The sequence below is a fragment of the Eleutherodactylus coqui genome, chromosome 4 (genome assembly GCF_035609145.1).
Source record: "Eleutherodactylus coqui strain aEleCoq1 chromosome 4, aEleCoq1.hap1, whole genome shotgun sequence".
Lineage (NCBI taxonomy): Eukaryota > Metazoa > Chordata > Amphibia > Anura > Eleutherodactylidae > Eleutherodactylus > Eleutherodactylus coqui.
The window spans coordinates 64,646,885-64,672,825 of NC_089840.1; the positions used below are offsets into that span (position 1 = coordinate 64,646,885).

At 48.8% G+C, this 25,941-nt stretch overlaps 2 protein-coding genes across 2 annotated transcripts in view; one reads left to right on the top strand and one right to left on the bottom strand.

Annotated features, from left to right (window-relative positions):
* Positions 1-25,941, bottom strand: part of LRRC75A (leucine rich repeat containing 75A) — a 454,790-nt gene that overhangs the window by 52,832 nt on the left and 376,017 nt on the right. The gene's annotated exons all lie outside the window — the stretch shown is intronic.
* SLC46A1 (solute carrier family 46 member 1) overlaps positions 24,465-25,941 on the top strand; it is a 28,196-nt gene continuing 26,719 nt past the window's right edge. The window contains exon 1 of the mRNA XM_066599603.1: positions 24,465-24,776. Within this exon, the coding sequence (XP_066455700.1) occupies positions 24,528-24,776 (249 nt within the window). The 5' untranslated portion in view covers positions 24,465-24,527. The remainder of the gene's footprint in view (positions 24,777-25,941) is intronic.

A 25,941-nucleotide genomic window follows, 5' to 3' on the forward strand; every position in this document is an offset into this window, starting at 1 on the left:
GAGAGCACCTGGAAGGTGTGTGAGGAGACTTATAACGCCATACATGTGCAGCATCCGAGAAGCAGGTCACGGCCTAGGAGACAGCGGGGTAGAGTTTGGGCTGTGTCACGATGGCTCTACTGTCTCCCACCTGGAAAGTAACCGGTGACACGTCCAAGGGCCAAGGGCAGGTTAATAAACAGGAACCCACTTAGGGTTTACCTGAGTCCTTTTTTATGTCTCATGACGCCACCGTTTCTTCTGCAGAGGGGATTCCTAGTTGGAGGAGTAAACCCTCTCTTCCGCAGCTTCCGTGGGGAAATTCTTAGTTGGCAGGGTAAATCCACACACACAGGGGTATTGTTTAAGACACAGCCTCAGGAAACGGACGGACAACTGGTCATTTTACTGGAACATTGGTTAACAGACTTCTTTTCAGTAGATGACAATTTAGCAGCGTCGACACTCACAAGCAAAAAAACATGCTGCCAAACTTCGGGGAATATTGGGCCAGGATATTAGGCCATCCTCTCAGCCTCTTCCATTCCGTGTCTGTAGGTTGAAGGTACCCACAGACAGCTGCCTTGTACGCCTCTTCTGAGAGCTCTCACTCCAGACTCTCTAGCATAGGGGTCCCCAACCCCGGTCCATCAGGGACCACCAACAGGTCATGTTTTCAGGATATCCTATGGTAAGAACACCTGTGGCAATGTGTGAGGCACCGACAATAATTACATCACCTGTGCAACACTGAGAAAATCCTGAAAACATGACCTGTTGGGGTTCCCTGAGGACTGGAGTTGGGGAACACTGATCTAGCATACCTTGCATACACATATATATAAAGTACAGTCACATGATCGACAAAGAGATACATAACCCAGACAGTCATCTCACATACCAGACAGTTAACTCATACAGCGCTGCAGCTATGGACTGCACATCATTCTGGCAACACAGAAGACAATGACAAGACAAATGCATGCATACAGTTATGGAGGGGCTCCGTTGTACTGGGTCACTACACATGCTCCTCTGGGAAATATTTGCATGTTTTTCCCAGAGGAGCATGCATAGCATCTGTATACAGCTCTGGGAAATTTGTCATTTATTTGCCAGGATGTCAAATGCAGATTCAACAAACCTATAATTACAAAATGCGTTTCCTGTCATCCAAGCGCCTTTGTGGAAATGGCTGCATGACATTTGTGATAAGGGAATCCGCTTCACAGCCCAGCGCCAGCGCGTCATGTGCTGCGCTGCGCATGCGTGCCAGTTCGCTGGGTGAGACACTCGCGGCGTATCCGGAGAGGTGAGTATAGGGTCTTGGGGGGGCGTCGGGTCTGATTCCGCTGCGATATTTTGCAGGCGGAAACCGACCCGGCCGTGAGCACGAGGCCTTCATGTTGTTCAAAGTTGTGAGTCCAGTCGCTACAAATTATTTACAGGCCTTACACAGCTAGCAGTGGTTTTCAGCAAACTGCAAAGTTAGTTGAAAAGTTAAATAAAACTACACAAAAAAAGAACTACCGTATACACTCGAGCATAAGCTGAGTTTTTCAGCACAAAAAAAAATAGGCTGAAAAGGCCCCCTCGGCTTATACTCGAGTGAGGTGTAAAAAACCCCCCAAAATAACGCAATACTCACCTTTCAGATGGCTACGCTGGGTATTATTGTGTTATGTCACCGCCGGAATACAGCACTGTAAAAAAAAAGTTAACGTCCCCAGTTTTGGATTGGCTAGGGGCGTCTTTCAACCATGAAGTGCCATCCTGAGGACCGCGGCAGCTGAGGGGGGACTGCAGCAGGGCCGCCGCCCTAAAGGGAGACAGCTGGAGCCGAGGGAAGAAAGCAGCAGGCGATTCCACTGCGGCACGGGGAGACAGCAGGAGCCGAGGGGAGAGAGCAGGAGCTGGCCTTACTCACCGCAGCTGGTGGGGAACGTTCTCTGAAGCCCAGGCAGAACACACAGCAGCCGAGGGGTGAGCCACTCAGACACTGGGTCTGTGACATTGCTGTCAAGCTCCCTAACACTCAGCTACACACGCCACATCCACTGGGTCTTCTCCCCGCTATCATCTCCCTGGCTCATTCAATTCCCCCGCCGTCAGCGCTGTGATTGGATCGAGCGCTGGCCAATCACAGGCGGCGCTCGATAAACCAATCACAGCCATTCAGTGATGTCACTGAATGGCTGTGATTGGTTTATCGACCGCCGGCTGTGATTGGCCGGCACTCGATCCAATCACAGCGCTGGCTCCTTCTCCTGCCGCACAGCCGCAGAGTAGCCGGTAGGTCTTCTCCTCCTTCCTCTGTTGGGAGTCCCCATCCCCCGGTGAGCGCTGCTGCCGGTCCTCCTGTCCTTCAGTACAGAGCGCCGCACAGTCTGCCAGGCCCAGGCACCCTCCGAAGCAATCCATGTGGATTAATTTGAGGAGTTGTTTAATCATTCAGTGTCATGGATGTCAACAGAACAGAGGGATAAGACCAAGACATTGAATGCACTGATGCCCAACCATTTTTCCTCCAAAGAGGTAGAGGAGAGTGGGTCAATGCACAGAGCAGTGTCGTAGCACAGTTAGGTGGTACTCGATGCAGAAAAGTTTTTTTGTCACCCCCTCCCAATCTTGAAATTATTAAAAGAAGGAAAAACATGATTTTTACCTTTATCATGATAAAAAAGGGAAAGGGCCGCTTCAAAACAGACAGGGAGGAACACACTGTGTTTTTTTCCTAGCTGATGCACTGGAGTGCGATTTGTGCAGATATTGATTGGACATAAAAACCGTACCCGCAGCTGATTTCATACTGTGCGGCACTCCCCCTCACTTCCTCCAAAGGCTTGCTGCTGTCAGCACTTCCCAGCTTCCGGTTCCCAGCAGCCTGTGGTGGCCTCACCTGACCAGACCGCGGAGAACTGGAAGCTGGGAGACACTGATGGCAGGAAGCCTATGAAGGAAGCAGGGGAGCGCTGCATTTTATGAATAGTTGTAGTAATAGTGTCCCCTATATCAGCCCTAGTAGTAATAGTGACCCCCACGGTGGCTTCAGTAGTAATAGCATCCCCTATATCAGACCTAGTAGTAATAGTGACCCCACAGTGGCCCCAGTAGTAATAGTGACCCCAACAGTAGCTCAAGTAGTAATATTAACCCCACTGTGGCCCCAGTAGCAATATTAACACCCTCAGTAATAATATTAACCCCACAGTGACCCCAGTAGTAATATTAAACCTCTTAGTAGCCCCAGGAGTAATATTAAACCCCTCAGTAGTCCACCCCAACCCATATATTTACTTCTTGTAGTCAGCGCTGCTCCTCCTTTTCTCGGCGCTGATTTCGGTGCACACTGACTGCAATATGTGTGCCCAAAACGCTTCCTCCCTTCTTCTCTCCTCCTGCGGTACTAAGGAGAAGAGGTCAGGGGAGGAGGATTCCGGGTGCATAAACTGACGTCAAAGTGTGCACACGGGATCAGTGCTGCTGAGTGATTATTGGCCGGGGAGCTGCGGCACCCCAGCCAGTAGTATTGTTGAGCTCCTTGGCTCCTGGGCCTGAGAGCGGGATGTACAAAGCTGCTGAGCACATGAGCGGCTCTGTGCAGTCCACTGCTGTGTGTGTGTGGGCAGGGGCTCCAACTGACACGGTAAGACAGATGAGATGTCCACTCGGACAAGACCTCTTACTGTCACCACCCTCAGTGATAGCACCCAGGGCGGCCTGCACCTGTTGCACCCCCCTTCCTATGCTACTGGCGCAGAGTCAGCTTTACACAGGCAATGTGTACTCAGGGAGATGTGGAAACTGGTGCTAGGTCCTGGTGCTCACTGTAACATACAGTCCAGGAGAAGAAGGATGACAAGAAGAAAAAGGAGATGGAAGAGGATGAGGTGCTTGACCGAATATGGACAGACAGGGAGAGTCATCACAGCCGCTTACACGGGAAGGAGGAAAAGGCAGACGTTGCAGGGCAGCTTCCTGCTATGACAGGGAGTTCGGTGTTGCAGAAAAGCGTAAGGGGCATAATATCACCATCAGCTACTAGTCACAGCAACAGCAACATCCGGACCCCAGCTAGGTCTGTTCACAGGACCTGGTAAGAGTGTAAACAACTTCAACACAACATGCATGAACAGCCACATGAATTCTCAAGACCCGTTCCTTGGAGAGCCCACCTGGACCAAGGGCAAAGAGTCAGACTCATCCTGCTCCCTCTTCTGCTGCTGTTGCTGTCTCTTCCTCCATCTCCCTCCCTGTTCATGCAGTAGCCTCTGAGCACAGACAGGCAGTTTTGTGTAGGGGCAGTAGCATGACTACTTCAGGCCTCTCCTCCGCAATTGAAAAATGGGCAGCAGGCTTCAGAGCCAGAAGTTGGAAACAAGAGCAGAAGTTGAGCAACCACCATCACCACTACCGTCCCTGGCATCGACATCTACCCCATATTCCAGCATGTCCCAGGTCAGCAGCCAGCCCTCCATCCCCCAGTTATCGGAACATAAAAAAATACCACCCCAACCATCCATGAGCACAGAGCCTGAACACGGACATTGTACAGCTGCTTGTAATGAAATGCTGCCCTTCAGGCTAATGGACACAGATGACTTCCGCAACAAGGTGCTGCATGCTAACCCAAAGAAGCAGATGCCAAGATGCCATTTCTTTGCCCAAAAGGCTGTCCCTGCCCTGCACCCCTATGTGAGTAATAACGTGTCGTTAGCATTGCCTGGCCCATGTGATGAACCTGGTAGTGAAGCACTTCATAAACAATCACCCTGATTTACAGCCTGGCAAAGGGAGGTGAGTGTGAAAAAAATAAAGATGGACAGGGGCGTAGCTAAAGGCTCAGGGACACAGGTGCAAAAGTTCAGCTCGCCGCCCCCCCCCACCACCACCACTTGTACCCATACCTAAACTATGGATAATATCTCCCTGTATATAGTGATATGGAGCAGGCTGGTATAGACTGGATACAGTATAAAGTATACCAGCTATACATATATGATTACATGATGTACATACCTGGTTACACTACATGGTCCGCTCCCGTGCTCCGCTATCAGTCACCACTGACCCGACCCGACAGTGCACTGAAAGACTGCAGTTGTGACAAATCACAGTCCGCAGTGGTACCACTCACAGCTGGCCTGTGGGCCACGACAGTAAAACAGTATGTGGCAGGTGCCCCGTGGGCCCCCATAGCTAAAAGGGCCGGGTCACAATTGCGACCCCTGGGATGCCTAGCAGTATGCCAGTGGGGATAGAGTCAGCAGAGCTATGGCTATGGAGCCATTCAGCTAGAGCCAATGATTCTATCCCATTACAGATTCTCTTTAATAGAAGTTAGTTAGTTATCTCGTTTGGACAATGAGGGTCCGTAGCGCCGATCTAGAATGACCACGACCAAGAGCATTGTTCTATTCAGTGTTGATGTTGGTGGAGGTACCGTTGCCTATCTGTTGCACCCACGAGCACCACAGACGACCAGGAGGCCTCCGCCATCCGGCAGGGGGTTGTCTCTCAATTTTCCTAGCAATTGCTGCGGTTAGAGCACCGTGGGCCGGGACAGCTTCTGACAAGTGTGCAACGTGACCAAAAAGTGCGAGTCATCTCCTTTTTATTGTTTTTGTGATTGACTCAAGCCCCGTGCAAGCCTGTATCTCGCTGTTTCTGATGAAGTTGAACCAACGGACACGGAGAATCTGGCGTTGGCATCGCATGTGAAAGGGCTCCAGACGCTCAGTGGCTTGTAACAGCAAGGTCCAAGTCTCTGAGTCGTACAATAATATTGGCATTACGCAGGTCTGGAAAAATCGAATCTTAGTCCTGAGTGTTATGTTCTGCCTCCACCAGAGTTTATCCAGGGACCTCATCGCCGAGGCTGCTAGCGCTATTCTCCACAGGATGTCTGGAAGCGCCCTTCCATCTGTGTGCTGAACACTTCCGAGGTACACGAACTCATTGACAGTGTCAACTCTGGGGCCGTTTACGTCTAGGTCCAGAGGGATTGCGCCGGCTACTAGATTTTGCTGCTTGTTTTTTTGCCAGGGGATGTGGAGCCCAAAACAAGATGCCTCAAAATCGAACTGTTCCAATGAGTGTCTCAGATTAATAAATGCGACATCCAAGAGTGCAACATTGTTGGTGTAGTCCAGGTCAGTGAAGTGGTACTCCGGAAGAGTGACCCCATTACATTAGACAATACGCTGAAGAATCCAGTCCATGGCCCTGCAGAAGAGTGTCGGAGCCAAGACGCAACCTTGTCGAACACCAGACGAGGTCTCAAAACTAGCAGAGGTTGAACTGTTGATACGGACTTTGGCGGATGTGCCCTGATGCATGCCTTTTAGTAGGTTTAGATGGGATGTGGGGAAGCCAATTCCACGCAAGGCCTTCCAGAGGGCTTCTCTGTCGACCGAGTCAAACGCCGCTTTAAGATCAACATATGCGACGAGGAGTGGTTTGTTAAATTCTCTATGTATCTCTAAGAGGAACCTAAGAGCGAGTATGGCATCCATGGTGGCGCGGCCTGCCACAAAGCCTTTTATGACCAACTTGCCGCCAATATAGAAGTTAAGTTTTATATCATCACTGAGTTTTCTCCCTATCCCCTTTCTTTGCCTCAATCTAACACGTTATTCCTGTTGTGCACATCATGAAATAATATTCATACAAATACTATAGATAGGGGGTTACTGTGTAAAAACCTCACAAAGCATACTAGCCTGTACTTAGTCATTTATTATGGCTCACAAAGTACAAATTAGCAAGTCAGTCCTATTAAAGTGGCTGTCAAGGACACTGTGCAAGCTGTCAAGCCACAGTGCAACATTGTATCAAGTCATAGCTTTTGTAACACATTCATAATGGGCGAAGCCTTAATTATGATAAATATCTGCCTCATTAGACAGGTCAGGTACGACAATGACCCAACTTTAATTGCCATTACAGAAATTGCACTAAGCAGCCTAATCAGAACAGCACTGTGAGTACATGCATTATTAATGATTATTAATTAGGAAATAAGTTCAAATTACTGCACCTTGCTGTGATTCTGTTTCTTGTATTTTTAGCATTGATTTTTCCATTACGCTGTTTCAGCATTTCTGATAACCGTTTCTTTTGAAGTTTATTTATAAAGAAAGCACTAATACAGTAAGAAATGCAAGCTGACTATGAAGCTTCTTTTAGGGCTGTAACAATTTGTGTTTTCAGCGTATTTTACTTGTGTTCTTAGAATAAATGCTAGTAAGGCTTCTTTCACATGAGCGCATATTAGCCGTCCGTTTTCACGACCGGATGATATATGCTACGCTGGGGGAGAAAAAACTGGTGAACGGTCGCACAAATCAAATGTTTGTGCGCCCGTTCATATGGCCTGGTAAGGCCGGCGCAAATGTGCCGAGCTCACTAGGCCATCGCCCATTTCCCCTCCCTCCCCATTGCAGGCTCACCTCTCTTTCCTCGCCGCTCGGTCTGTGCAATGGGAGGGGGCGAGACAGGGCGGAGCTAAGCGCCGATCCGCCCCGCCTCCTCGTATTGATGGCTATGGACAAGGGGCGGGAAGAGGGCGGGGACTTAGCTAGCTTTAAGGGGTTAAAAGTGATTGCTAGTAGTTCTGCCGACCAAGGTATTACGGGGCTGCAGCGTAATTTCCCTGCATTGCACTACAGCTGGCCGTGTGAATGGACAGAAAAATCGCGAATAATAGCTGCAATTTGGTCGGTCTATTCCTTTTTTTCCGATTTTCTCAATTTTCTCAGATGGTTGTGACTAGAGATGAGCAGGCATACTCGCTAAGGGCAATTACTTGATCGAGCATTGTCCTTAGCGAGTACCTGCCCGCTCGGAAGAAAAGGTTCGGCTGCCGGCGGCGGGTGGGGAGCAGCGGGGAGGAACGAAGGGGAGATCTCTCTCTCCCTCTCTTCCCCCCACTCCCCCTGCTCACTGCCGCAACTCACCTCTCACCCGCGCCGACAGCCGAACCTTTTCTTCCAAGCGGGCAGGTACTCGCTAAGGGCAACGCTCGATCGAGTAATTGTCCTTAGCGAGTATGCTCGCTCATCTCTAGTTGTGACTTTATTGCGCAGCTAACTTAGCTTTGATATTAACGCTCGTGTGAAGGAGGCCTAAGGGTGCTTGTACACCAGTGCTAATGGCAGCTGCTAACGCTTAATTTTTCCATTAATTGTCAGGCTGCATCGGGACTTGCAAATTTAATGCATGTATTTTGGAATGACAATCATTTTTGCACTGGGGTTTCATTAAGGGTGCATTCACACAAACGTATATCGGCTCGGTTTTCACACTGAGCCGATATACGTCATCCTCATCTGCAGGATGGGGGGGATGGAAGAGCCAGGAGCAGGAACTGAGCTCCCACCTCCTCTCTGCCTCCTCTCCACCCCTCTGCACTATTTTCAATGGGGAGAGGCGGGATTGGGTGGGGCTAATTCGCGGAACTTAGCCCCGCCCCGTCCCGCCTCCTTTCATTGCAAATAGTGCAGAGAGGCGGAGAGGAGGCAGAGAGGGGGCGGGAGCTCAGTTTCTGCTCTTGGCTCTTCCATCCCCCCCCCCCCCTGCAGATGAGGACGATGTATATCGGCTCGGCGTGAAAACCGAGCCGATATACGTTCGTGTGAATCCAGCCTAAAACTGTTGCACCTTTTCTCTTCTGCATATCAATGTATATAAAAAAATTTAGTCTAAGGGCTTATTCACACTTGTGAATATCGGCCGACGTTTTCACGGCCGTCGGATATACGCTCCCATCTGATACATTGGATCCAATGCATCGGATCACACAGGTGTATTCCTGCAGCTAAAAAGTGCCCGGCGGGCCAATATAGCGCTGGGCGCTTTTACGACGGGCAGCAAAGATAGTCCTGGAACTATTTTTTTGCCCAGAATACGTCGGCCATTGCATGGGCTCCTATGGGAGTCATGGCAGCGGCCGGGGAAGAGAGGTGGGAGGGAGTTTAGCAGCGTGATTGCTAAACTCCCTTTTCTCTCCTCCCCTCCAGCTGGCTGCGGACAAGGTACGGGGAGGGGGTGGTGCTTAGCTCTGCATCATCCTGCCCACTCCCATTGGAAACAGCCGGAGGGAAGGAGAGAGGAGGTGAGTCGGCGAGGGGGAGGGAAGGTAAGGCAAGGCAACGGCATTGCAGCCTCTGCGTATATACGCTGGGGTCCGTGCCATCTGAATGGGCGCACAAACGTTGGATTTGTGCGCCAGTTCACGTGTTTTTATGCTGCCGACGTAGAAACGCCTATGCTTGTGGGAAAGAGCCCTAAATCTCAATGGGAAATAGGAGATCCGCTAGTGAGACTGGACTGATGGCTTATGGCCCTTTTACACGGGACGACAGTCAGCTAAACGACTGCACGAGCGATGACATCACCGCTGGAGAGTGTTTAGACAGACAGACTTCGCCGCTGGATCGCTGGATTCTTGCTGGCTTCTCGCTCAGTGCTTTACCTTCTATGTGAGGTAGCGATAGTTTTTATGCTGACTGAAAGTCAGTGATAACGACTTGCACACAAAAAGTGAGCGTTTTTCTTGCATTTACCCTGCCCGATTATCGCTCAAATTTGATTGAACGAATTTGAGCCATCATTATTACGTGTAAATAGGCTATTAGTTTTCAACCCTTATCTCCTCTCCTCTGCATATTCCAAGATAAACTTTGTTTTGGTCATACATTAGCTGATAAGAAGGTGCAGGAGGTTGAATCTAAAGGCCCATTTAGACGGCACAAGTGTCGGGCAAATGATGCCCGACACTTGTCCCCGCACATACTTGCCCTCGTGCACCTGCAGGGAGCTAGTATCGTTGGCTCACAGCGGGGAGGCTGCAGGAGATTTGTTACGGCACTCTGCCCCCCGAGCGCCAGTTGGGGTGCCCTGATCTCCCGCACCCCCACTGTCCCTGCCTACTTGCCTCGGCCCTGGCTAACCCCAGGCGGACAACTGGACGGCGGTCCCTGCCCTGGCTAGGGACCTGGCGTCTGACAAGCAGGAAACTACCTAATGGGGGGAACAGAGTGCCGACAGAGGAGGCAGATGAATCAGACCAACAAAACTTACAAGGCTGGAGATGGAGCTCACAGGCAAACTGGCAGGGTGCTGGATAGCAACTAGTGCTGACTGGGCCAGACTAGATTAGAGGCAAACAGAACCAACAAAAACAGACTGAGTAATAGGGGACCAGAGGGAGCTGACCGAACACTAGGGACTGGCTGAGGAGAACCGCAGACAGACTGGCTAGGTGCATGCGGAACCAATAACTGGCAGTGAGCTCAGTTCACTGCCAGTCTTTTAACCACAAGGTTCCGCCCAGGGGCGGAGAGTGGGAGGAGGCAACTCCGCCCACTGCTGTCTAAGAAGAACGGAAGAGGGCGGGCGGCACCCTACGGGCGGACACGCCCATGCCGCCACCCACAGCTGCTGGGACAACCTCGACACAGGGCTCCAGGCCGCCGGAGCGACGCGCCGCGCTGTATGGTAACAAGATTTCTCTCTCTTCGCTCCCCCGCCCTTCTCCATTGACATAACATAGCGGCCAGTCAATACTGAACGGCTGCTATTTACACTGAGTGATCAGCTCATCGTCCATGGTTTATGCTGCATGAGCTAAACACTGATCGTTCAGTGTAAATAGCAGCCGTTCAGTATTGAACAGCCGCTCTATTAAGTCAATGGGGCGGGGGGGGGAGTGAAGACAGAAATCTCCTGCAGCCTCCCCACCCCCCTGCTGGCTGCTCTGTAAGCGAGCCAGCGATACTAGCTCATGTGCAACAACACGGGAGCGAGTGTATGCGGGGACAAGTGTCGGGCATTGTTTGCCCGACATTTGTCCCATCTAAATGGGCCTTAAGCCATCAGTCCAGCTTCACTGATAGATCTTCTACTGAGACTAGTGCTCCATTTAGACGGGACGAGCTGTTGGGCAATCGATGCCTGACACTCATCTCAGTGAAGTCACTCCTGTACTGTTACACAAGAGCAAGTATTGCTGGCAAGGCTGTAAGTGCTGCCAGCATGGAGGCGAATCGAGACGGGCTGCGTTCTCACCCCACCCTCCTGCATTCACTTTAAACAGACAGTCGTTCAGAAGTGAACGACCGCTGTTTAGATTGAACAGTGCTTTGTTCAGTTTTCTGCATGTAGAAACTAAATGACTGAACAATTCTTGTTCACTTGCTGCATGCGTTTACACGGACGAGTATCGCTCAAATTCCTGCGGGAGTGTGGGAATTAGAACAGTTGTGAATAATAATCGTCTTGTGTAAAAGGCCCTTAAGCCGCATCGATTTTCGGCCGTGTCATGGCCACAGCATGGCCGAAAATCCCGTGAACAAGAGGCGCCCATGACCAAGTCAGACGGCCGAGGCTGCGGAATACTTTCGGCAGAGGGTTGGGAGTTTAGCTCTGCTACACTCCCACCCCCTCTCCGCCCCTTGCTGGCTTACGACAAAGGGATAGGGCAGGAGCTTAGCAGAGCTAGTCCTTCCCCCTCTCTGCTCCAGTTTATAGGAGCTGCCAGCAGAGGGGAGGGGGCGGGACTTTAGCACATTAACTCCCGCCCCCTCCTATTGCAGACAGCCGGCAAGGGGCAGAGAAGGGGTAGGGAAGGAGGTGGGAGTTTAGCACCACCTCCCTTCTCCAGCAGCTGTCATAGGCTCTCACAGGAGTGTATGGCAGTGGCTGCCATATTACGGCCAGCGTAAAAACTATGCGCTATCTTTGCCAGAAGGACGTTTTTATGTATCGTCAATACGCCCATCTGAACTGATGCATTGGAAATCTTTGTTAGGTGCGATTATTTTGTACGTCTAAAATTCCTTCATCTGAACGGTTCGATAGGAAACCATTGGCCTCTAAAGCACTAAAACAGCGCTCATGTGAACGAGGCCTAAGAGAGCAATTATTGCTCCTGTATGAAAGCATAGGAGCGAGGATCATTGGGACACTTAAAGGGGTTGTCTGATTAAAAAAACATTTTAAATGATTAAAAAAAAAAGGCTGTATACTCGCTTGTCTTTGGTCCTCTGGAGAGCCAGCTTAGTAGCTACTGCTGCTCCATCCCTTGTTGCAGATAGTCACCAGAATTAAGGTGACTGCTGTGGCCAATCAGAGGAGACCTCCGTCAGACGTCTACAATGTGGGATGGACATGGAGCAGTGGGAGCTGCTCAGCTGGGTCCTGGGGTTGCCGAAGACAGGTGAGTATGTATTCTTTTTGTATTTCATCCCCTGTCCAGCCATTAATTACACAACCCCTTTAAGCGCTTGACAGACGTCCAGGGTTGCAAACCATCCAGGGATTCCTGGGCTGTCAGAATAAGGGCTCCTTCCCACGGACGGATTTCTGCCACGTAATATGCGGCGGAAATCCGCTGCGTTGCCCGCAGCTATTAGGTTCTATTGAACCTATCACCGTAAAATAACCCGTCCTCACCCGCAGCATGCTCTATTTACCGCGGGTGTATGCGCGGACGGCTTCCATTGCAGTCAATGGAAGCCGTCCGTCACGGTATCTTCCTCTGTAGCACAGCGGAAGATAGCTTGAAACCGCTTCCCCGCCTACCGCAGCCGCTTCATATGACGAGGCCGGCACGTCATGTGACTCTGTGGGCGTGTCATGTGACGCGGCCAGCGCGACACGCGCTCTATTGCGCATGCGCGACAAAGCGTCATGCGGGAGTTAGGACGTCGGATCCGCAGGTAAGTATTGGGGGCGCTGTGACGGTCCGTGTGAAGCCGGCCTAAGGCAATTTTATTTTAGTGTCTGTAAAAAATATGTGATTTGTCAGTGATTTTTTTTTAAGGCTATCGGTACTTAAGCAGGTTATTATGACTATAATTATCATTATTTTACAGCTCCCAGTAAATGCAGGTAATGCGTTCATGACCTTTAAACGTGTATCGCTTATAATCTTTATCATTTTCTAATGTGTCAATAAAAATGTTGTTTATGTTTTCTGGATAGGCTATCCAGAAAAAAAAAATCAGGTTGGCAACCTGCTGTCAACATGTTTAAAAGGACCTTAGTCTGCAGTCTCTATATACAGTGATATGTAGAAGCTGCAAAAGACAAAAGATGCAACATTTTTAATTCAACCGTATTGCAAAATTAATTGTCAGCTCAAAATACATGCATTTAAAGGGAACCTGTCACGTCCCCACAGCACCAAAAACTAAGCTATGGTACTGTTACAGAGTGTGACTTTAAAAGTATCTTTTAGATTGCGCGTGGCACGGAGAATCCAACTCTTTTCACAGTGCTGGAGGATCCATGGCAGAAATTCAAGGCAGACACCTAGATTTTCGCTGTGAATGCGCACAACAATTACCCTTTGTCAATCAATAGGGTTAATCTCTAGTTTTCCATGCATAATCCACAAGAATCATAAACCTCCTCATTAGGGCTTCTTCACATGACTGTGTTTCTGCACTGTGTTTCTGCAAGTAAATACAGGTGCGCTAAACACAGTGAATAGAGCCCAATGATTTCAATGGGTCCATTCCCATTAACGTGTTTTGCTATTGTGCGCGAGTTTGAAAAAAAAAGAGAAGATAGGTCCTGCCCTATCTTTCTCGCAGGTAGAAAAACTATGTGCGAGAGAGATAAGGCAAAATGGGACAAACACACATCCATGTGTTTAAAGGGGTTGTCCCGCGGCAGCAAGTAGGTCTATACACTTCTGTATGGCCATAATAATGCACTTTGTAATGTACATTGTGCATTAATTATGAGCCATACAGAAGTTATAAAAAGTTTTTCACTTACCTGCTCCGCTGCTGGCGTCCTCGTCTCCATGGAGCCCGCCTAATTTTCGCCGTCTAAAATGGTCGAATGGCCAAATTAGACGCGCTTGCGCAGTCCGGGTCTTCTGCTTTCTTCAATGGGGCTCCGTGTAGCTCCGTGTAGCTCCGCCCCTTCACGTGCCGATTCCAGCCAATCAGGAGGCTGGAATCGGCAATGGACCGCACAGAAGAGCTGCGGTCCACGGAGGAAGAGGATCCTGGCGGCCATCTTCAGCCGGTAAGTATAGAAGTCACCGGAGCGCGGGGATTAAGGTAAGCGCTGAGCGGTTTGTTTTTTAGGTCCCTGCATCGGGGTTGTCTCGCGCCGAACGGGGGGGGGGGGGTTGAAAAAAAAAAAACCAGTTTCGGCGCGGGACAACCCCTTTAAGCCCTCAAGATTAGTGGGGATTGTGGCAGGTGGGAACTGACTGATAGGAAAGTGATGATATGTTTTATGCCACCAGTTTACAAGATGGGAAAGCTCCTTTAAAGAGATTGGTGAGGATTAGGAAAACATGGCTGCTTTCAAAAACAGTGCCACACCTGTCCTCAGGTTGTTGAAACAGGTTAAATAGGCATAAATAGAGAAGACTTAAGGCCAATTTACACTCAAAGATAATTGCTCAAAAGATAGGTTTTGAGCGATTGTTTTGCTTAAACTGCTAATGGACACTAATGTCTATTAGCAGCTTATCACCTTCATTTGCATGTAAATGAGCCACCAGGACCTGTATGCAGAGAACAACAGGTGGTCTGTTCTCTGTATCAGCTCCTTTGTTCTGCCATGGGACTGCAAGCTAAATACAATGTAATCAGTGCTCCCGTGGAGAATACAGCAGCATGGACAGCAAACACAGCAAGCGGTCTGTGTTATCTTCTCTCCGGTTGAACTAAGGATTTTATGCTCACCTATAAATCATCGTTCAGCCGAAGAGTGAAAGATGGGAGCATTTACACACAACGTTATCGCTCAAACGATGGCTTTTGAGTGAATTTTGAACAATAACCGTTCTGTGTAAATGGGCCTTTTGATTAGGGAATGTGATAGGCCCCCTTAAAGCTGTCTTCGGACGGGTGAGAAAATCGTGCAAGATTTGTGCATTGTGAGACAAATATGAATCCCTTATTTTTTCAATTGGTCATACACATGAGCAATTTTTTTTCCCGCATCGTGTCACGGGAAAAAAGTCATGATGTGATGCAAGGTTTCCTTATTAAAAACAATGGGAGAAACTCTGCGACCCTCCGCTGCAGCTGTCAGCCGTGGCTGAGGATCGCTACTTCCCCAAAGTAATGCGAGGTGGTTTTGTTACAAAAACGGCTCACTTTTGTGGCAAAAGGGATATCAGGCCGTGAAGTTATCCTAAAGAGATGAGCTTGATGAGTATAAATTGTGCTCTATAGTGGGTGAGCAAACAGTGCAGTGACTGGCACAGGAGAGGGGGATCAGCGAAGCCGATGTACGAAAAGATGCGCCTGGCTGCTGCGTAAATGAAAAAGGTACATCTAGCTCGGACTAATAGAGTAGGCTACATCCCAAACTGTGTTACCTTGCTACTGAATCCAAACAACGACTGATATTAATATAATATACACTGAATGGCCACTATATTAGAGACACCTTCCCTTTAAAATTCGGAGTTCCTTGTATGAAAATTAGACACCTGATCCCGGACTTCAGCATAAAATTAAGCGGGCAAGTTTTCTGTGGATCAGTTTCAGTGTGAATCCACATTAGGCCACTTTCACAGCGGCTACAAAATAGCGCGATTTTAAAGCAATGCGACATTGCTACAAAAAGCATGTATGAGAAACCCATGGTTTCCAATGGGCTCTTTCCTATGAGCGATGTTTTGTACCTGGAACATTGCTAGAATACAAAATAACGGCATGCTCTATACAACTGCGATTTGTGGGTTTTTTTGTAGCCCGTGTTTCCTATGGATCCTTCCTTTCTGCTGCATCGCATCGCACGGAAATGAGGTTTTTGTGCAGTGCAATGCAACTTTTACATTAGGAAATTCCAATGTAAAAGTCCTAAAGTAAACCCTACCTGCATCCCAAAAGAAAATATATTATGTAAGAGGCGCTGTCAGCTCTGGCGCGCGTCTCCTTTTCAGCTCTGGCGCTTGTCTTTAGTCTTCTGCCAGCCCTTCCTGGATTGCAGTATGTCACAGAAGGGGAAATATAAAAACGAACAATCACTGTAAACGGCCATATACTTACTGACTCAGGAGGGCAAACATGTGCACCAACCTCAGCATGTAGGCAGCAAATGCCAAAGGAGGGAGCCAATCACACCTGTGGAGGACACCGGTGAAACAGCCACTCACACAACCTCCTAATATAGAGGGGGGTGGCTGCTTGGCGTATACTCCTGCACAGAGTAGATACAAAGTGCCAGACCATTCTGATACATGTAGTGCAGACCAGCAACCTATTAATAACGCCATGATAATTCAGCGGGTTGCCCTGCATCTCAATAAGTGAACCACATTGGTACTGCCACCCTGAGCTCCCCCGACATTTCAAAGCAATACTGCATGTGAATGATAGATAATAAATGCAAGGTATTAGTTGGATTTTGGTTAAAATACATGAGCTCACTAAACGCGTCAAGGCTCCTTGCGTGTTGTGAGTCCCTACACTAACATAAATACGTCACAGAAGGGGAAATATAAAAACAAGCAAACAATCATATATTAGGAGGCTGTGTGAGTGGCTGTTTTATCAGGTGTCCCTCACAGGTGTAATTAGCTCCCTCATTTGGCATTTTGCTATCTATAGAGACAGAGAGCCGGTGAGGGGGAGGGAAGTGGGGAACTGCTTAGATGGGAGCGTATATCGGCCGGCCGTGAAAACCCAACCGATATACGCTCGTGGAATAAGCCCTGAGGATGAACAAATAGAGCAATCCTGAACAAGACCTGGTCATCATTAGTAGACTAGCTGGGGAGTATTTCAAAAACTACGTACCTTGTGGGGTTTTCTCATGCAACAGTGTCAAAAGTATAGCAAACACTGGCGTAACTATAGGGGATGCAGAGGATGCAGTTGCACCCGGGCCCAGGAGCCTTAGGGGGCCCATAAGACCTCTCTTCTTCATATAGGGAGCCCAGTACTATGACTTAAGCATTATAGTTGGGAGCCCTGTTGCAGGTTTTGCATTGGAGCCCAGAAGCTTCAAGTTACGTTTCTGCATTAAGGGGTTAAGATAAACTTTTGGACCCGGGCCCATGAGCCTTTAGCTACACCCCTGATAGCAAGAGTAGTGTGATCGAGACTTAGGCCAGCCTCAACCACATGTCATGAGCCTCATTTCAACCAGATAGAAGTTAATTGGATAGTATTTTAATAGGATTGTTTCTCGAATTCTTGTACATTTTTACTAAGGCCAGGCTCACACAACCCTAAGCGAAATGCATGAGATCACAGCCTATATTGGAAAACAGCGGGCCAATATACACTCGTGAGAAAGAACCCTTAATCTAATTATGACCTGTTGTCCAGTGGTGAAACAAACCGTTGCTGCTGTGCAAACATGTCAGCACAGAGGGTTCAACGCCACCATGAAACGAATGCAGCTTACATGACACGATTTAACCTCAGCCACTGGCTGAAGTTTGTAAAACACATGCAGCTGATATGTGAAAGCTACAAGCGAACATGTCTCCCCAGCGAGCTGCTGAAGTTCGTCAATCATGTGCAGCTAACACGTGAAAGCAAAGTAGCAGAGCTGTGTGTGTGACGTGCATGTAGCAGAGCTGTGTGTGTGACGTGCATGTAGCAGAGCTGTTCCTGTGACATGTATGTAGCAGAGCTGTGTCTGTGACGTGTATGTAGCAGAGCTGTGTCTGTGATGTGCATGTTTACCGAGCTGTGTGTGTGACGTGCATGTAATAGGGTTGTGTGTGTGATGTGCATGTAGCAGAGCTGTGTGTGTGACGTGCGTGTAGCAGAGCTGTATGACGCACTAGTTAGTTTAGTTATCTCGCTTGGACGACGAGGGTCCATAGCGCCAATCTAGAATGACCACTACCGAGAGCATTGTTCCATTCGGTGTTGATGTCGGAAGAGGTACCGTTGCCTATCTGTTGCACCCACGAGTGTCACGGATGACCAGGGGGCCTCCGCCATCCGGCAGGGGGTCATCTTTCGATTTTCCTAGCAATTGCTGCAATTAGAGCACCATGGGCCGGAACAGCTTCTGACAAACGTGCAACATGACCAAAAAGTGCAAGTCGACTCCTTGTTATTGTTTTTGTGATTGACTCAAGCCCCGTGCAAGCCTGCATCTCGCTGTTTCTGATGAAGTCAAACCAATGGACACGGAGAATCTGGCGTTGGCATTGCACGTGAAAGGACTGCAGACGCTCAGTGGTATGCGACAGCAAGGTCCAAGTCTCCAAGCCGTACAATAATATTGGCATAACACAGGTCTGGTAAAATCGAATCTTAGTCCTGAGTATTATGTTCTGCCACCGCCAGAGTTTATCCAGGGACCTCATCGCCGAGACTGCCAGCGCTATTCTCCGCAGGATGTCTGGAAGCGCCCTTCCATCTGTATGCTGAACGCTGCCGAGGTACAAGAACTCACTGACAGCGTCGACCCTCTAGCCGTTTATGTCTAGGTCCGGAGGGATTGCGCCGACTCCTAGATTCTGCAACTTGGTTTGTTCCAGGAGATGAGAAGCCCAAAACAGGATGCCTCAAAATCGAACTGTTCCAATGAGTGTCTCAGATTATTAGCTGTGACATCCAAAAGCGCAACATCGTCGGAATAGTCCAGGTCGGTAAAGTGGTATTCCGGAAGAGTGACCCCATTACATTGGACACTACGCTGAAGAATCCAGTCCATGGCCCTGCAGAAGAGTGTAGGAGCCAAGACGCAACCTTGTCGAACACCAGACGAGGTCTCAAAACTAGCAGAGGTTGAACCGTTGATACGGCGGATGTGCCCTGATGCATGTCTTTAAGTAGTTTTAGAAGGGATATGGGGACGCCAATGCCACGCAAGGCCTTCCAGAGGGCTTCTCTGTCGACCGAGTCGAACTCCGCCTTAAGACCGACATAGGCAACAAGGAGCGGTTTGTTAAATTCTCTATGTATCTCTGAGAGGAGCCTAAGAGCGAGTATGGCATCCATGGTGGAGCGGCCTGCCGTGAAGCCTGACTGCTGGGGTCTCCGCTTGGAGGTCAGGAGTGGTTGTACCCTTGAGAGTAGAAAATGTGCAAAGACCTTGCCAGGAACCGAGAGGAGCGTTATCGGCCTGTAGCTAGTGCATGTTGTTTTTGGACCCTTTCCCTTGTACAGGGCGAGGATGATGCTTTACTTCCATTTGACGAAATTGCTGTGGATAACCATTCTATGCCTACGGATGCTCCTTTTCCTATTCAGAAAATTAGATACGGACGCGCCGCCGGCTCAGATGGCATTCCACCTGAACTGCTGAAATGTGCAATTGAGTTGATAAGCACTGCTTTACATCAACTATTTCTGCGCATCTGGTCTTGTGGGAAGGTCCCAGTGTATGGTGCACTGCACCACCAGAACCACTGGTACTAATTTCCTCATAATTACTAGTATAGGATATTAGGGAATTGCTCATAGCAAGTCCCTGATAAGCTAATTAAGGTAGATCAAAGGGGTACATTCGCATATTTGCTATTGAGGTGTGGTAAAAACTGCATCAAAACTGCAGATGCATTTTTCACAGATTTGTCCTGTAAAATCAATGTGTTTCCCTTATGAAAACCACATCTGCATCAAAAATAGTGTCGAAAGCGGATGCAGTGCTTGTGTTGTGATTTTGATGTGGTTTTAACCATACCTCAACTGTCCATGTACAAATCCATCCTGAAGTGCAGCTTCATTTTCACTTATGGATTAAATTGTGAAGAAGTGCTTACCTAAGCTTATATTCTGTTAACTCTGCAAGAGGAGGAACATCTCAGACAGAATGTGCTGTATCAGCAACTTCAGCGCCACAAAAACCTAACAGCAACGGTTGACTACTTGTTAGAAGAACTCCGGCAGAGGCATTTCTTAAAAACATTCCAAAATGGCATTGAACTGGTAAATATGAATTCATCGAGCTGCAGACTGCCGTGGTGAAATAACACAGGGACATTATTTGTCATCATACGCCAATCTTGCCTATTGCTACCAGGAATGTCTCCAAGTTGAAGCAGAAAGGCCTCATGTCCACGGACGGGTCGGATTCCGAATGCCTACAGCGGAATCCAACCCCGCCTGCGGCAGAGGACCCTGTCCGGGTCTTGTATATTCTGTACTGCGGACTCATGCGGAAGCGCTAGCCGGCGCGCCGGCGGGCATGTCCAGTACTTTTTTTTTAAACTGCTGCTTTTCCGCGGAATCCGAGGTTTGTCTGCAATTCAATTGCGGATGGGCTGCAGGTCTGACGGCTTCCATTGAAGTCCGTGTGGAACCGCATTGAAATGGAGCATGCTGCGATTTGATTTCCGCACCCAAAAGTCCACAAATCAAATCCGCATGCTCTAATTTAGATGCAGATACCCATGTTTCCCTATGGGCAGCTTGAACTGCGGATCGTCCACGTGGGTGTCTTGCACGGATTCCGCAATTCAAATCTGCCCGTGGACATTGGGCCTAAGGGTCCTTTTATATGGGACAACTGCCCAGTGCTTAAATGCCCAAGAGCTGTCCCAAAGATATACCCCACTATCCATTCCCCACAGTTATCCCACTAGCCGGTTGGTAAGGTATACAGTCCATCTACGGTATACGCTTATGGAGCTACAGATTATGCAGAATACAGTGATCCCTCGCTATATTGCGGTTCAATGATTGCGGCTTCAGTGCATCGCGGATTTTCGATAGACCAGATATAATTCTGTTTTCACTATATCGTGGAATTTTGCGGTACATACAGGAAATACAGTACGCCGCTAGCGCTTGCCAACGCAATATTGTACGCGGCACACTATTGGCAGATGGAATGTGTTCTGTATCGGGCGCTGATTGGCTCACTGACCGTAGCATCGGTCTGTTTGTTCACTTTTGCGATTGTTTGGCAGGTCACCCAGCAAATTGATTTGTGTAAATATAGTGCCGTTACTTCGCTGATTTTCACATATCGCGGAGGTCTCTAGAACGTAACCCCCGCGATAGACGAGGGATCACTGTAGTGTGATGACTGCTAACGGGCTGAAATTAGGTCGTTTTCCCAACGGCTGTCCTAATCTAGCCACAAATATCTTCTGCCTGGATCAAGAGTCGCCTAGTGTTGCAGCCAACAGCTCCTCCTTCTTTATGCTGCTTGCGGTTGCGGTTCCCAACCGCCTCCTGTCATATGTAGACACCACACCTTCCGCACAATCTGGGTATCTGTCACTGCCATCTGTAGGACTTGATCTGTCTATTTAAAAAGGCAAGCATGCAAACCCAGTTTTCCCATCCCTGACCAATCAGGTATTAATCTGTGTCTGATTCCCCCAGCTTTCCCGTCATCTCCTGTCCTGACCTCGGCTCGTATTGTACATGTTTGCTGCCTGTCCTGCCCCTCTATCTGTCTCATCACTATACAAGAACTCCCCCTGTCCTGACTGCGGCTTTGTATATTGTCCTGAGGATAGGTCATCAATAGTTTTTAACTGGAAAACCCTTTTAACTCCTTCATGACGCGGCCCCTTTTTCTTTCTCCATTTTCGTTTTTTCCTCCCCCCTTCAAAAAAATCGTAATTTCTTTATTTATCTATCGGCGTCGCTGTATGAGGACTTGTTTTTTGCGGGATGAGTTGTGTTTTTCAATGGTACTATTTACTACTGTACCATATAATGTACTGAAAAATTTTTTAAAAATTCCAAGTGGAGTAAAATGAAGGAAAAAAACAACATTCCGCCATCTTTCGGTGCGTCTTGATTCTACGGCGCACAAACTGCAACAAAAATGACATGATATCTTTATTCTATGGGTCAGTGCTATAACTACGATACCAAAAATTGTATAGTTTTTTTTTTTACTGCACTACTCTTTTTTTTCAAAGACATTTAATTTTTTAAAATTATTTTCTGCCGCCATCTTCTGCGCGCAATAACTTTTTTATTTTTCCGTCGACAAAGTTGTGTGAAGGCTCATTATTTGCGGGATGTCCTGCAGTTTCCGTTAGAAAACTGCAGGACATTTGAAATACATACAACTTTTTGATCGCTTTTTATTGTGTTTTTTCTGGAAGACAGGGTAACTGAAAAAGTGCATTTCTGGCGTTCTTAATTTTTTTTTTCAGACGATGTTCACCTTGCGGGGTAAATAATAAGCTACTTTGATAGATCGGACTTTTACGGACGCGGAGATACCAAATATGTATTTTTATTTTATGATTTAGATTATTTAATTATAAATATGGCAAAAGGGGGTGATTCAAACTTTTATTACTTTTTTTTTTTTACAATTAATGAAACTTTATTGATCTTATTTTTACTTTACTGGGGGACTACAACATGCGATGCTTTGATTGCTCCTGCAGTATGACATAATGCTACAGCATTACCTCATGCTGCCATTTGACAGGCAGTCTATCAAGCCACCCCACGGGGATGGCTTGATAGACAGTCTGCTAAGGCAGCCCTGGGCCCCGGCTGCCATGGGGTGTCTGTTTCAGAATTCCAGCAACCTGATTGGTGGATAGTGCTGAAGTGGGGCTGAAAATAAATATATGTGCAGGCGCGCCATATGGGATATTAGAGCATTGACCACAACACATAAAAAAGACAGTTTTCTGATGCGTTTGCGGTGCGAACAGCACCCTTAGGCCACTCTCACACAGGAGTTTTTTTTACAGCGTGTAGTGCGGTTTTTCAAACGCCTGTAAAACGCCTCTACTTATTTCAATGAGGCTTCTCAGATGAGCACTCGAGTGCAGCATGTCTAACGCCGCGATTTTCAAATGCTGTCTGCTCTATTTTAATGCATTTCAACAATTTTTAACGCGCCTCATCACCCGCTGCATTAATGGGTGCGTTTAAAAACACGGTCAAACGCATCTAAAAACGCAGTTTGAAAACGCTGTAAAACGCCAAATTTAAAAACATGGCGTATTGACAGACACCTGTGTTTGAGCAGCCAAAGGCCGGCTGCACACTGGCGTGAATGCAATTGCACGCACCTTAGCGCAATGTTTTTGCACTATGAAACAGGCCCTTTTGCGCGCGTATCGGCGTTATTTACTGTACTGTTCTTTTGCGTGCGGCAAACAAGCGCTTTGATTGACGGCTAGTGAGCTGAAGCATCCATAGGAGCCCCAGTTAGAGGGGCAAACACCCCCTGCAGCGACATCACTCACTAACAGAGCTGATCAGGGTCCGCTAAGACCCTTCGGCTCTGCTGTGACATGGGACGCCCAGCGGTCACGTGATCATCGGGTCGCACAGCAGAAGAGTTTCTCTCTGCACTACATAGCGTCTAAGGTCAGGCTCACATGGCCGTAGCAGATTCCAGCTGTGAGCCCGGCCATGACGTACGGCCGCAAAATTGTACAGTGCATGACCGTGTATTCACGCAGCCGGTCAAGCGCAGTCCGACAGTTTGGGTTTTTTTTTGTTCACATTTCTTACGCGTTTGCTTAGCGATGCCGCAGATACCCGTATGCTATGTCATTGTGTATGGGCTGCGGGTATATACGCGACCATAGATAACAATGGCTCTATATTGCGTATATCCATGGTAAAATAGAGCATACTGCGCTTTATTTTCCACTCATGGATTGCGCAATTCCGACACGCTAATGTAATCGGAACTGCGTAAGTCAATGCATTTGCGTATTACCGCGGATCATACGCTCGCCGAATCCACGGTTCAAATCCGGTCATGTGAGACCGGCCTTAAAGAACCATTAGACGCTGTGCGAGGCGGGGCCTATTAGGCTGAGTTACATGGAGGCCTTTGACAGGTTGCTATGGGAACCCATTGGTACCTAGTAGAGATGAGCGAATCTACTCGGCCACGCCCCTTTTTCGCCCGAGTGCCGCGATTTTCAAGTACTTCCGTACTCGGGTGAAAAGATTCGGGGGGCGCCGTGGGTGAGTGGGGGGTTGCAGCGGGAAGTGGGGGGGGGGAGAGGGAGAGAGAGAGGGCTCCCCCGTTGCCCGCATCTACACCCCCGCTCCGCCACGCCTCCCCCCGGCGCCCCCCGAATCTTTTCACCTGAGTACGGAAGTACTCGAAAATCGCGGTGCTCGATCGTGTAATTACTCGAAACGAGTATATTCGCTCATCTCTAGTACCTAGCCATCGCATTACGGGGTGACTAAAAGAGCCCCCATCATCTGCAGTTGCTATTGATCGTAGGATGTAAGGGGTTAAACTATCAGGCTCTGAGGTTTCTCCGCCTCTTTATATACATTATTGTATACGCCGCGGTCACCTATGTATTATTTCCGTATGCCTGCAGCGTTCACAGACTTCACAACACTTTATATGATTTTTAATTTACTGAAATGACTTTCTGGGAAAAATCCTTTAATTTTTCTGCCATGGCTGATAACAGCGAGCAGCAGACTGTACGTAGCCGCACATAAACAGTAGAGACACGTGACTGCCGGCAAGCAGTATATACAAGTACAGCTCTGGTTTGAGGGGGAGGAGACATGGCGGAGGGCAGGCAGCTGGGGAGCGATGGGCGTGGCTCTCCGTTGCTCCGCCCCTCTCTGCCTGTGGCCGCAGTGCGGAGGGAGCTTCCCTCCGAATGTATTCGGCTGAGCGTGATGTCTGACAACGACCTACATGACGCGGTGCAGCCGGACATGGGCGCTGCCGGCTCGGACAAGCCGCGGCCCCGGCGCTGCTACACGCGGAGGATGACGGTGGAGCCGGTGCTGTTCTTCGCCATGTTCTCTATGGCGCTGCAGGGTCCGCTCACCACGCAGTATCTGTGGGAGCGGCTGAGCCGGGATCTCGGCTACAACGGGAGCAGGAGCGAGGGCTGCACCAACAGCACCAATCCTATGGAGAAGGTGAGCAACCAATCAGCGCGCTGCTTCTATACTCCGCAAGACCTCGGGAGAATGAAAGGAGGAATCTGATTGGTTGCTACGGGCAACTGCTTCCCTTCTGATACTTAGGTGCCAGGAGAGTGATCTCACAGGGCAGAGGGGGGTATGGAGGGGTGCAGGGCACAGGGGGCACTGACTGCAGCAGGTGGCGTTCTGCCCCCACTAACATGTGGGATAACTTTAGGATTTGGCACAATCCCCTTTAAAGGGTTTTCCTTCCGCGAACCTTTATGGCCGGCGATGGGGTTTGTCACAAACTGCTATGGGGGCTTCTAGTAAGAACAAGTGTTCAAAAAAATCGCTCCAATGAGCGTAAACAAGCGAACAATATCTGCTCATTCAAGCGATAAATCGGCCTGTGTATAAGCCCCGGCCCCTCACACAGGCGCTGCTTTCCGCGATTAGCTCTGCGCTAATTACAGTATAGCGCTCTCGTTTCAATGGAGCCTCTCAGACAGCCGCTTGATTGCTGTGATTTCCATCGCCACGCGATCAGCCCTCTTTTTGGCGTTTAGCGCAGCTCATCACAGTGAAAGTAAAGTCGCGGCAAAACGCTGCGATTCAATTCACGAGGCTTTGCTGACCTCCTGTGAGGAAGGCATTGCCCCCTCCGCTAAATGCTGCATTTTCAGCGCAGCGCTAGACGCTATCGGTTGCTACCTTTGATTTCTGTTGGGCTTCTCAGACAAGCGTTAAAACGCAGCAGTTTTCAAGCGCCGTCCTGTTTTGATGCATTTCTGCGTTTTTAAAAACGCGATGCTTTGCTCATTGAAATGAATGTGGTTACCCCGTTTTTGACCTTTTTTTTTTTTTTCTCTCAGTTCCGCGTTAACGGCTTGCTTGGCTGCATTTATAATTGCGCTAAAAACAGTCAAACGCTGTCAAAAACGCAGTCAACGCAGGCGTTAAATGTGGCTGGGTATGGCCCACTGCCCACGGGCTTGGCGCGGCGTCTGCGCGTACCTGCCTACTTGATCTTCATCAGTGCTGCGGATGGTCCGCACAGCTCGCCGGCGGACATGTGCGGTACAGATTTTTTATTTTTTTTAACTCCTTTTCCGGCTGTCAAGTCTGATGCTTCCATTGACTTCAGTGGAAGCCGTCCATGCGGCACCGCAGGCAAATA